Consider the following 13,631-nt stretch of genomic DNA (forward strand, 5'->3'; position numbering starts at 1 on the left):
TTTAATCACCGGGTCTGATTAATGTGAAGGATTGTGGGACAGACATTCAAAGAAGAAACAAGCAGGATCCTCCCTTTTCGTCATAATCCATAAACTTTGGTAAAGTTTTATTTCCGAGGAGTGGTGTTGGATGTGGTGTGTTGCTCGTAAACATCAGCATCTCATCTAAGCTGCGGCTCACATCAGATAGGTGTGTGTAGACTTCAGCCGGCCTCTTGTTTAGTCTTTGTTCCGCATTAGAGGCCCCAGCAATGCGAGATGGTTCTTTATCTCCTGCTGAATTTCTTAATCCTTCAAGCATTCGTATCCCGAATATGAAAACAGACTTTCTTGGGGGGTTGTTGTGTTCTTCCATCTAAAAGAATCATCAGTCAACATGTGCAGTAGGTCTTGCATGCGCTGTGCAAAATAATCCTTTTTGGATTTTCGCTTTAAATACCTTTTTAGGAAGTTCATCTTTATTTGAAACCAGGATGATTAAAACTCAAACTGATCGCCACTTTTGTAAACACGAGCTTTTGAAGAGCTACAATGAGCTGAGATGCTAGGAGGCTAGGAAGAGCTACTATTAGCTGGGAAGCTAAGGAACTAGGAAGAACTACTGCTAGCTGAGAGGCTAGAAAGCTAGGGAGATTTAATGTTAGCTGAGAGGCTATGAGAGGCTATATATTAGCGAGAGCTACTGTGAGCTAAAAGGCTAGGAAGCAAGGAGGAGATAATTTTAGTTAGAAGACTGGGAAGTTGGGAAGAGTTACTGCTATCTGGGAGGCTAGGAAGAGCTGCTATTAGCTGAGAGGCTAGCTAGCTAGGAAGAGCTACTATTAGCTGAGAGGCTAGGAAGATAAGAAGAGGTACTATTAACTGGGAAGCTAGGGAACTAGGAAGAGCTACTGCTAGCTGGGAGGCTAGGAATAGCTACTATCAGCTGGGAGGCTATGAAGCTGGGAACAGTTACTGCTAACTGAGAGGCTAGAAAAGCTAGGGAGATTTAATGTTAGCTGAGAGGCTATGAGAGGCTATATATTAGCGAGAGCTACTGTGAGCTAAGAGGCTAGGAAGCAAGGAGGAGCTACTTTTAGTTAGAAGGCTAGGAAGTTGGGAAGGGTTACTGCTATCTGGGAGGCTAGGAAGAGCTGCTATTAGCTGAGAGGCTAGCTAGCTAGGAAGAGCTGCTGCTAGCTGGGAGGCTAGGAAGAGCTGCTATAAGCTGAGAGGCTAGCTAGCTAGCTTTGCGCGGGGACTAGGACACTAGGAAGATTTAATGTTAGCTATGAAAGAGCTAACAGAGCTAACCTCTCCTGAGTCACGGTGATCACATGTCCAGATGTTGCTGTGGAAATATTTTAACAGATTAAAACGTTCAGATGAAGATGAAAAAGGAGCCTTTTGTGCGTTGAGCCAATCAGCGTTTTTTTATGCCATGATGAATCCAAATGTTTTCTGTAACCAAGCTACGCTGCCTTTTTGACCTCTCGTCGAGCTAATAAATACAAAAGGAGGGCGTGAGCGAGCAAGTTGATGCTGTTCACATAATCACGATGGTGAAGCACCTCAGAGTTCTGAGTATTTAGAGTTCGTGTGCTGACGCCAGGTATTAATTAAAATGTGTCTCCACACGTGTCCCCAGCCAGCACCTGAGATCTGATCTCAGTTTGTGTGTAAATCAGCAGCAGCGCCACCAGGTGGTCAGTTTCTAATGGATCTCTACCTGCCACTGGTGATGATCCAGATTTTGAAACAAGCTTCTTCTATATTTTAGAGATAAAAGCTTCCATCCTCAGAGGAATTTCACTGATTATTAACAAAGTATTTCAATTAACTCCATCTGTAGGCTCTTAATAATAGACAGATATATGTGATTATTGATTTATTGATCAAATAAGTATGAATGCAGTAAGCACATGAATAAATAAATAAAGACACTATGTTGTGCAAGTAGTGCAACAGTGGAAATGTGGTAATATTCATATCAAGCACAGGATCCAGATGTGGTTCTGTCTGATCTGCAACACATGAACTCTACTTGTGTTTTTTTGCAGCTAATTAAACTCATAACTTCCTCAGCGTGTTCCCCCTGAGCAGCCTGTCACAGTTTTCCTTATCGCCGCTGATAAGAGATGTCGCAAAGAGGTGAACACAAGACTTTTGTGTTTGTGTGAAGGCATGTGAGTGACTCACATATACGCAAATGTGTTGGAGTGTGTTGGAGTGTGTGTGTGTGTGTGTGTTTGCACCTGCCTCCCCGGGAGGAAACATCTGCTGCAGGGTGTCAGAGGCCACCTGTCGGCCTCCATCCTGCAGCTGACCGGCCGGGCGGCCGAACGGCCGGGCGGCCTGCAGGACTGATCCACTGTCTGCAGCAGCTCGAGCTGCAGCATTAAGATCCGCTCGCAGAGGAACAGCTGTCTTATTAAACTCTCCCATGGCCCCGGCTGTCTGATCTGAGGCGACTTGGATTCACCCCATTTACCCAAATGGACCTCAGCCTACAGCTACAGAGGGCGACAGGAAATCTTCTCTGCACGGTGGAAGCAACAAATTACCAAGGTTTTCACACATGCTGAGAAATCTTTAACCGTTAAATGCCATAAATGTCCTAGAAAACGATTTGAGACTCCGGACGATAAGTAAATGTGTTTGTCTGAGGTCGCAGCCGCGCTAGGTACTAACATCAAGGATGGAAGCAAGTTAACCGCGCTAGTCCAGACTGAAATATCTCTACATCTGCCAGTTTTGTACACACACTCCTAATTGTCTTTACTCTAGGTCCGTTTACAGGACATACTTTTACTAGAATATCTACAAACAAAGCTAAAAACATTCCCATGTACTTGGTCGCCTGGGAGGACGCTCAGCTCCCGCAAAGATCTTTGAGCAGAGCTTCATGTTGTATTTTATTTTATTAGATAGTCCAGAAATAACAAGTGCACGACACATAGTTTATTCTTATGCATCTGTGGAAACAGCAAAATTTAATAGAGCTCCTCAATTGTGCAAAATAGTTTTTATCAAAAAAAGAATTGTCTTTTATGGATGGACTCTGATGAAGTCGAACCATAGACTGTATATAAATATGGACACCACGTCTCAACTTCCTCGCACTGGCCGAACTGAAGCTGTTTTCCCGGGGATGTGGGCGGTGCCATCTTGCTACTTTTTAGCCAGACTCTGATCAGTATGGTCTGAAGGCGGAGCCATGCTATGGATGCCCTGCCCACACTTCCTCCAGATTCATGTCTTCATTTAGTTAATACTACGTGCTCTAAAACTCTACCTGCAAGGAGTTTACACCATATTTATTTTTTCCTACTCTCATGGTGACGCGTGATCGCTTTATCGAGCGGTTAAACTTCTCTGATTCATCAGTGTTATATTAACGACGTAAACTGACAGAAACCGTCCTTGAATAAAATAATTTCAGGTGTATTTTAGCGTTTTAGTTTGGCTCAAGCCCCGCCCACTAGCAAGAAGGAGGTGGGGCTTATGACCTACACTGCATCCAGCCATCAGGGGGAGCTCTACTCATTGCATTTCTTTTAGATATGAACTGACATGAAAGAATAAGTACAACTTGACCAATTGAAAAAAAAAAACTGCATCTCTGTCTTACTTTCACTCTGAGACATGACCAATGAACGACCAGTGCTTCTTCTTCTGCTGCTTCCTCTTCTTCCTCTGGTGATTACAGACATGTTATAGCACCTTCTAAAAACGCAGCCAGATTAAATCGTTTCCCAGGAAAAAGTAAATGAAAGCACATCCAAGTTTACTTCAAATTACCTTAATTACCAAATGAAATGGAAACACAGATAATGATGCTGGAACATGTGATGCAGGGACAGCTGATGTCCTCCACCGAGGACGAGGTACCAATGCTGGATTCTATAGCAAATATCAAGTAAATGTTCCTTTAAATCTTTTTGTTGTTGTTGGTTCAAGATGACGCAAGACTGAGTTTGTTGTGCGTCAAATAAAGATTCTTCACTGATTATCCTGATCATACAAAACAACAAAAACCTCGCTGGGTTTTTGATCCCGCACTTTGTCCCATTTGTGTGAACCCTGCTTCAACATGCTGCTGCAGTCCTGGAGGACTCTCGGGCTTGTTTGGGATCGTGATACTGTGTTAAAACGTGGGCGTGTGTTGCCACATTACCCCGAAGTGTGTAAATAAAAGAAAGGCTCCATTGTGCTGAGCAGCTCGCAGATGTTCATTTCAACATTTTCTATCCGTTCCAGAAAAGCTGACATTAATTGGAGTTTCACAACCAGCTCTAAAAATATAGCGTGTTTATGTTAAGCTGTTTGCCAATTAGTCTGTTTAATTTCATTTATAAAGCAGTATAAGACAATAACTAAAACTGAATCAAGCAAATAATGTGGACAATATCAATATAAATGTGTATTTAGGGAAATAAGATAATATTTGGAATATTTATGGAATACTAATTCAATTTTCTTTAAATTATATGAAGAGAGACAGAACGTAGTGTCAGTATTTTATTCTGTGAAGGACAAGTCTGCCTCCCGGACACGTTCAATCTCCTGTCATCCTCATTCATTGGTGGTGGTGGATGCTCCAGTAGAGGGCGCTAACATCCCTGAATGCGTCCGGCAGCTCAGGTGTCCCTCACTGGAGGCAGCGTGAGGGTCACTCTGCATGTACTTAAGTATTATTTATGGCTCTCATTTATAGCCCTTTGATCTGGACGGTTTTTAAAAAACAAAAAAGAAAGAAACACTGATTTTTATTAGAAGTTTTGACAGAAGCTCCCAAAGTAAAGTGTTGTGTTTTTATATGGATTTATTTAAAAAGAAAACTCCGCGTATTTAAAATAAGAAAAAGAAAGCTGACACTGTTGGGGTCGTTACAAAATACAAATACACGCTCCTGGGAGAACAAACCTCGATAATAAATCCATCAGCCGTCCTCTCTCCACTCCTTCTGCGTCCCGCCCCGCTCTCTGATTGGCTGAGGTTGGCACAAACGTTCCTCCCAGCTGTCCTCTGATTGGCCGAGCTGAGCCGTCCATCACGCAGAGCGCCCGGCTCCGGCTTTGGGCAGCAGAGATGCGCCGCTGCTCCTCGTCTCTGCTGTTTAGTGCGTCGAGCGGCGGAGCTGGAAGTGGAGTCTGCGCGTCTTGTTGTGCGTCCGTGGACCAAGCAGCAGCAGCAGCAGCAGTGAGCGGTGCGCTTTTCCTCATCCAGAGCCGCGGGCATCCCGGGGAGCGGCGCGACCGTGCGCAACAGCAGGAGGCTTCTTTATTCATTCATTTTGAATCCCCTCGTTCTTCACTCTTATTCTGACTGACTGAGACAGACATATTTCGCTTTTCCCTGATGGTAACCAACACTGAGCGGCCGGAGACATGTGGACTAATCTGGGGAAACTGCACCGCGTCTCGCTAGTGTGTCTCCTCCTGACGCTGTGGGTCGAGGTGAGAACTTTATTTATCATCTCAGAGGAGGAGGAGGAGGAGGTTCAACGTATCAGTCACCTGGATGGTTTTTATTCATTTTTAAAAATGTTCTTTTAGGCGTTTTAATTCCAGCCTCATGTTACTCATGTGATGTGGAACTTCGAAATGTGCGCTTCCTTCAGGAGACGAACTGCGGTTTGCAGTTTTACAAATGTCTGAGCTGTGCAGCAGAACGTGCGTAGCTGTCAGCTTTTTAGGATCATAAGAAATAAACTTCCACTAATCAAAGAATCAATGGTGAATTACTCTCAAAAGTTCTAGTTGCGCTTAATAGTTGTTTCCAGTCCGCGTTCAGAGACAAATCTGTCATGTTTTATCTCTGTGGTCGAGTTGTTTCGCCTCCTGAGGATTTAAATGCCTCGGACCGGAGGGTCTTGTTGAGGTGGATATCTGTATCCGCGCGGCTGCAGCCTGATCCGCAGAGTGAGCTAAATTAGAGTCTTGTTATCAAGCCCTGAACTTCAGCGGTGCCAGAATGTACAGTAGAGTGGGCAGAGCGACTGCGCGCTGCGAAGAAACGACTCGATTCCACTTGTTTCCAATTCCAGTGTTGGGTTCAACCGGTGACCTATCTAGTAAAATCGGTCACTCTCTGGTTTAGAATTACTTCAAATACGTGCATTAGTCACTAGTAGATGAGAACGAACTCACTATTTGGCATAAAATGACCGTTTAAAGTAATTTAAGTAGATTATGTTCTGCCTAACACGTTCTCCCGCCCCATGTTCTGCTCAGGTGTCTGAGTCCACCGGTTACTTCGAGCTGCAGTTGGTTTCGTTGAAGAACCCCAAAGGTCAGCTCCTGAGCGGCGACTGCTGCGACTCGGACAAGAGCGCGGCGGAGGGCCACTGCGGCGCGGACGAGTGCGACACCTACTTCAGAGTGTGTTTAAAGGAATACCAAGCAGAGGTCACGACCGGCGGACCGTGCACCTACGGCTCGGAAACTACCAAGGTTTTAGGTGGGAATACTTTTCAGTTCAAGAGCGGACAGAAAAGCGGACAGAACCGGAACCATGACGCCGGGAAAATCATCATCCCCTTCCAGTTTGCGTGGCCGGTAAGTGGAAAACTGTCTTGGTTTAGTTGGTTGCTTGTGAAAGTTGGATTTGCGTGAAAGGTTGCGTGGATGTTAACACTTTATTAAAAAATGCGTACATGTAGAGTTGTAAGTGAGAGTCTGGATGTTTTGCTGGTGCATGAGCTCAGTTTTCTGTAACTTTGCGCACCGATCGTTGATTCTCCCGCATCCCAGTTTGGCAACTTCTGACATCTATACATCAGGAATCATCTGCTGAGAGACGCTGCGATCGTCTGTGGAGCTTTTGAGTGAATGTTGAGTGAATGTCTGCGTGTATCTGATCCAGCCAAAGCCCTGAGCGCGCATGACGCACGCCCTTTACGCACGGCAGCAGAGCAGTTGTGTCTCTGTTTGATGAGTTACCAAACAAGCCGCTGTTTGTGTGGACTCAGTGATTGAAGGAAGAGGTGGGGGCCCAGTGTTTGGAGGGCTGGGTGAGGGTGGGGTGGGGGGGTGGGGGGGATAAGGATGCTGATTAAGAAGTGGCAGGTAACTTATTATCTAATCCAAACAAAGCCGAGGGCCAATCAAAGCCTGCTCTCCTTCCTTATTTGGAGAAGCAGCGTGGGAAAGTGGATCGGTGCTGGCAATCAGAGCTCCACGAAAACTGCTGCTACACCCACAGATCTGTATCAGGGAGGTTTGACGGTCAGAGTGACATTCTGTGGAGGAAACCACAGGTTTGAGTCGCACAACAGCTGAGTGAGCTGTCAAAATAAGAGCCCTCTGTCATTAGAGTCAAAGTGGAGCAGACTACCAGGGAGGAGGAGGGTTGACAGTGGGGCCATGAATGAAGTCTGTAATGTGAGAGTATTAGCTTGTGCTGAGGTGTCACTCAATGCGTCAACGGAGCCGATTTCATCCATTTATTTTGGATGTTTCTCCATCTTTTGGGCTCGGTTCTACACATTTGTGCTAATTTCTCAAAGCATGTTGATTTCTGAGTTGGACATTATTCTATGGCTTTAAGCAAACTAGAATTTTCGGGCTGAACAGTTAGAAAGAAAAAAAAATAAATGTGTCACTGTGGAGGATTTAGCTCCAAGAACCGAGGATCTGTAGCTTTTTTTTTTTTTTGTGATTTATATGTCAGATGTTGAAATCTTTTGAATTCTAAAAGGTCTATAAAAAATGTTTTGCAACAGTAAAACATTAAATATCATTTGGAAATCATTGAAAGGTGCAGTTAGATCATTCTGTTGTTTATCCACATTCAGCCAAAAAGCAGAGAAAGGCCCGTGTGCTCATGTCAGGACATACATATATACATGTATATATATAAATAAATATATATATATTTATATATGGGGTGCTTTGTGTGGCCGCCTGGCTACGTGACCTCTCCATTCATCACTCCCCATGGTCAGCTGTCAGCAGAAGGGAAGATGGAAGTAGTAAGTTGGGGCCCTGCGGTCAGATACGGTTACCACTAAGTTGTGTGTGACACAGGCGGCGCATATCAGTGTCACCAACTACTCAAACAAGTGAAGATCCCTGGTCAATCTGGGCCGGGGATGCCTTTACCTCGCCGCCTCTCAGGTTCACGCTCCGACCGTTATTGGGTCATTGTCTCGCTCGGCGTGTGTGGGGGTCAGTATTTTCCACTATCTGCCTGGGAGGCGGGGGGGGGAGGAGGAGGATAGAGGAAGGAGGGTATCAGCGCTCAGCAGCTTCTTCTGATGAAGCTGTGAAGGTCAAAGCAGTTAAAGTCGTAGTTTCTCACCTCAGTTTGCACCTGAGGCTTTTTTTTTTTTTTGCTTTGTTAATTATTTTTGAAATTCTCTTCTTCTGCTTTATAGCCAACATGAATTTTGGCACAAATATTTTCAGAGCAGCTGATTAGATTTTGTTTGATATGAACAGATAAGTACATAAACTGACTGTTTGCTGGAACCTGCAGAAAAAAAAGCCACATTTACAGAAGCAAACGGAGACACGTTTGCTCTGCAGTGATAGATGAATGTATCTGACTGATCAATGATGACGTCTGTTATAAAAACACAGTTTAAAGTAATGAAATCTCGACCTGAAACCTGAATTTTGCTGAGAACAGGCAGCTCATGTGCTCCATACTGTGAGCTGCAGATATGTATAGTCTGTATAAAACATGCAGCACCTCAGCACCATCAGTAGCATTTAATAGCTCTCCACAGTATGTTGTTAGATGGGACAGTGGAGCAGGTGTTTCTCTAAAGCTAAAACTCTAATAACTTTATCAAATAGTTGATGTCTGTTACTGACTGTTGCTCTGCTAGCGTTAGCCTTTGCATTGCAGTAGGACTTTATTTACATTAGCATGAGCTTCATCTTTTCACTCGATGAACCGCTGCTGGTTTGCTGCAGCGACTCCTCACCTGTCTTCTAGGAGGCGTCCATGTTGTTATTGTTACAGCTTTAACTATAAACTTCATCACGAAGGAATGTTTTGGTCCTCACTTCCAAACAAACTGAGATCTGGTTCCACACGAGAAGAACCTCAAAGCCTCTTTTCCTTTTTCAGTCGTCATTAAAGTCCTAACTCTAATTTACAGTACGTCATTGGAAAGTCTGATTTGCACATCTCTGCATTAGAGAATCTGGAGCCAGAAGCTGTTTGTCATCTTTGGTTGAGAAATGATTTCATCATTTGCGTGAGCTGGCGAAAGTAAATTTTGCTTTTAGAGAAGAATTCACGTCACTCGGTTCAGCGATTGTGACCAGATGACTAATGTACAAGTTTCTGCAAGTTTTCTGCCGACTGTAATTAAAAGAGAAGCTGTTGTTGCAGCTTTTCCCACTAGTTGGTACGACTGGGCGGTGTGACCACAAATATATATCACGGTATTAATTTATTTTATTCATGCATCGTAGAATAATCCCACACTGGTGGTAAAACAGGTTTGCTGGGGACATTAACGGCTCAGAGAACAAAAATAAATAAAATAAAATGAATGTTATCAAGATGAAGTGAAGAAACCCGTTACGGTTTCATTTATTTTCACATATGTATTCATATTTAAACATGTTTAATCTGCTACGTCTGTAACGGCTACCGTAATAAATGTAGTGTGCACGCAACATTTATTTCTTTTTCTCATTCATAAAAAGCGGAAATTTGGGCAAAACGGGGACTGTCCCCAGAAATGAGTCCCCATAAAAAACTCCAAACAACCGACAGTTTTTTCATTCTGCCGCTTCATTTTCAGACATTTCCATCTTCACCACGTCACAGTGACACAGTCGCATCATGTGTGTTTAGAAGCGCTGCTTTGAAAACGGTCCGGTTTGAAACAATCATATGTGTTTTTGGTCTGAACCGCCCAGTCCTGCTAGTTGGTTACATATGAACGTCTTTTACGCACATGTCTCCATCAGTTAATACGTCCCCTGGTTTGTCCTGTGCATGGATGCTCCCGGAGTGCGTCTCTGTGCGGGGGCCGTGGCCTGTAGCCTCTGGTGCTGCTATAGTGGACTCCCTCCCTCGGTCGGTCGGCCGGCCCCCGCTATCTGGGCCACTGGCCCTGACACGAATTAGCCGCCGCGAAGCAGCATTGTTCTGCCCTCCGCCGATCGTTTCCCCTTCACGTTAACCCCTCCGGCTGTTTGGGTGTTTTTTTTTTATCATTATATCTATGAAAGACGAGAGAGGGAGGGGGGGGGGGGGGGGGGATGTTCAAAATAAATGAAAACCTCCATCCTGTTTCCTTGTGAGGTTTCTGTCACGAGGGGGGGAAGTATTTTTAGGACTGAGTAGTGACTGAAGCAAAAACAAGGATTTACTTATTCCTTCTTCTCTTCTGCTCGGCCAGACCCCAGCCCTCCTTCTCCTCCTCCTCCTCCTCCTCCTCCTCCTCCTCCTCCTCCTCCTCCTCCTTCTTCTTCTCCCTCTCTCCTTATGGGGTATTTTTAGAGCTGCTGTCCTCCCATCACCCCTCTGTGAGTAAATCAAGGATCAAGGGTGCGTACTCCTTCAGTTTCATAGCCTGCTCCCCTCTCGCCACAAGTTTCCCCCTGAGCCTGGCAGAGCAGCGAGGACAGAGGTAGACCAGCTGTTCAGAGGCCTCCTCCTCCTCCTCCTCCTCCTCCTCCTCCTCCTCCTCTTCCTAGAATAAATGTTTTAGTGAAACAGCATTAGGAAAACAGGCCACGATTACAGCACACCCAGCAGAAGATCACCTCTCTCGGAGGAGTATCACTGAGCAATCGCAAAGTGCAGTGTTGGATGAGGAGCGGTTTCCTCTCCCTGCGCCTCGATGCCGTCACCGCTGGTTCGGCTCGTTTGGCTCATTTGGCTCATTTGCCGAGTGCCTTCTTGGCGCAGTTGCGTCTCGGTGTGGTGAAGCTTTCGTGGTTGATTACTTCAGGAGAAGAGAACCGAAGACGAGTGAGAGGAATGAGCGGAATCCAGATTTGGAGGCAAAGAGTTGAGTTATGACGAGTGTCGAGACTCAAGAAAATAACTTTAGCTTCTGCTTTCGAATAGAAATCACCTAATTTTGCACACAATAAAAACACAACGTTCACAATGTCGTCTGAAATAAGAGGATTCCTTTAAACCGGTTTGATTTGACTCCCAGAGCATCTGTTCTTTTTTAAAATATCTCAATATTTCACCTCCGGATCCGATCCTGATCTTCTTTTTTTATTTGTTTTGCTAAGAAAACAAAGCCATCACATCACAGACACTATGAATTTTACTGTTATTACAAAGTTAATGTAGTGTGAAGAGGGGAGCTCGCACCATAAACCCTTTCTGGACGATTTTTTATTTTAAACGTCCTGTATTAATTAAACAGATATTTCACTCCAGACATATTTGTTCAGAGTTTGAGCTTCAGTAATAATCGTATTTATTGTGCAGCAGACTGAGCATCATTAACCCCGAGGCCCGAGGCTACCGACTCGCTCATTGTGAGTTTTATTTTTTAATTGACCTCATCAGAGCTGCACAGTTTTCCCTTTTCTTCATACGTTGCATGACTTCAAAGTCCGCTCCAGCCTCCTCCTCCTCCGTGTGTCAGTAATAACCCTAAAAGCCTGCAGGGCGGCTCAGTTTCCCGGCGGTTTACTGCCGTCAGGGTGGATCTGCTCACCTTTCCCACGCCGGCTCCATGTCAGATGACCCGGTTCCGGTCGGAAGGTGCGTAAACGTGGGATTAGCTGCTCCGCCCGGCCGGCTGATCGATTCTTAATGGGTTGGGTTTTACGTGCGTCCTCCCAGTGAGGTGAAAGGAGTTAATCTAGGCTGAGGTGAAGGTGAAGCAGAACACAGCATGTGAAAGGAAGTTTGCTGACTCGACTTGTCAGAGAAATGTTTGAGCTCGAAGTGGAATTACTGTTTCACAACAATCACAAATGACACAGAACCGTTCCCTTCCACAGAGTCCATTTATTTTTAACATTAATCTGCCTCTGCGTCCCATTATCACACTGATACTGCCTCCACTTAACTGGTTGGGTGATGCTAAGCATTACTGTGGTTGCTATGGATACGAGTACCATACGACCCTGTTGCGTCATACAATAAACAACTGGAGTTTAGATAGAGCGACATTTCAAACAACAACCAGATGGATAATAGTTCAGCTTTAAATCTATTACGTAATATGTATATCGCTACTTCTGGTGCAGATAAGATGGCGCTAGGCCTCAGGTGGTTCTTCTGCCGGATCTGTTTACCTTCTTCTTCTGCGACCAGCTTTCTTGGATGTTTTTCTTCTGAGTTCATGCCAGAGAAAATCAATTACCAATCTCATTATCTGGGTGTCTTAGTCGAAAAAGGAGAACTCCGATATTAGTCGGAGTAGCGCGTTTGCATGAGCTTAAGTTGTCCAGTTAAAGTCCTATTATGATAGCAGCATCCATCCCCAGCAGGATGCAGCCTGACACACACTCGCAAAAACACTTTAGAAACAACTCAAAAAAACATGCACAAGGTGTTGACCTGGCCTCTAAATTCACTAGATCCCAAACTGGTCAAGTATCTGGTCAAGGGTCTGAGCATAAAGTGCATGTGTGTGCAGGTTTATGCAGGATACTGTTTTCCTCTGAAACGTAGAACATGATGAAGCAGAGGAAATTAAATGCATTGTGAGCAAAGGTGAGGTGAGCTTCATTTCTCAGCCGTTTTAGAGAAAAAGAGGTTATATGAGACCACATCCTCCATTGTTCCCGTATTTATTTACCTCCTAATATCTCATGTTGATCTTGTCCATACCAGGACAACTCCCTGCAGCTGCATATTTTGAGTATTGCCTTAGCTTAGCTTGTTTTGCTAGCTTTGAAGGTGTGTTCACACCTACCGAGACGGACCAGGTGAAAGATCTTTCTGAGTTTATGTTGCATGCCAACAATGTTTTGGGTCCCAAGAAACATGAAGTTGTAATGCTTAGCATGAAAGGTTTCATAATATTTCTTCTTCTTTGGTCCATGTCCCATCTATACTGATGACTAATCCTCTCGTCCTGGAGCTTCTGTCAACAACACATGATCTTAATCAGCTGATACACTTTGCTCTGGTTGTCAGAGAACTGTTGGATCCTCAGACTTCTGGTGTGACTTTATACATCACGTGTGTGGAGGCAGAAACATTAACTTGTAATATTTCTTCTTCTTTGGTGTTTATCGTCAGTTAAGTGCTCATAAAGTAGGAGCCCAAACCCTCGAACGTGACTGTCCTTCGTCTTGTGGATAAATAAACCCAAACCAAAGGAGTTAAAGCTCTGGAGTTCAAGGAAACCACTCCAAACACGCTTGGCATTGACGCACACTGACTCATCGTTTGGCTCTCCCGAAGTATGCTGAAGAAATCAAACTAGCAAGAATGACTACAACTTTCTTCTTGTTCTTCTTCTGCACGCTGCTTCATCATGGACGTCCTGCTGTGTTTGGTAACCGTCCTCTCCAGGGGGATGGGGTGAAGGTTCAGGAGGGTTTCTCAACTTGACTATGGGACCAAATGCTCTGTCGGTAATCTCTGTTACCCAACCTCCCCTTCGTGGAGAAACCCCTGCAACACTCACTTCTGAACCAATAATGCCTCTAAAATCTCTGCCCTCTCTGTGTGTAGCTGAGGACAGAGAAGTCAGATGA

The 13,631-nt window shown here is 44.7% G+C and overlaps 1 protein-coding gene across 2 annotated transcripts in view; it reads left to right on the top strand.

Annotated features, from left to right (window-relative positions):
- Positions 1 to 5,080: 5,080 nt before the first annotated feature.
- LOC125023979 (protein jagged-2-like) overlaps positions 5,081 to 13,631 on the top strand; it is a 51,148-nt gene continuing 42,597 nt past the window's right edge. For both annotated transcript variants that reach the window (XM_047611587.1, XM_047611588.1), the window contains exons 1-2: positions 5,081 to 5,438; positions 6,216 to 6,539. In XM_047611587.1, coding sequence (XP_047467543.1) covers positions 5,370 to 5,438; positions 6,216 to 6,539 — 393 coding nt within the window. In that variant the 5' untranslated portion in view covers positions 5,081 to 5,369. The remainder of the gene's footprint in view (positions 5,439 to 6,215; positions 6,540 to 13,631) is intronic.

The sequence above is a fragment of the Mugil cephalus genome, chromosome 17, assembly GCF_022458985.1.
Source record: "Mugil cephalus isolate CIBA_MC_2020 chromosome 17, CIBA_Mcephalus_1.1, whole genome shotgun sequence".
Taxonomy (NCBI): domain Eukaryota; kingdom Metazoa; phylum Chordata; class Actinopteri; order Mugiliformes; family Mugilidae; genus Mugil; species Mugil cephalus.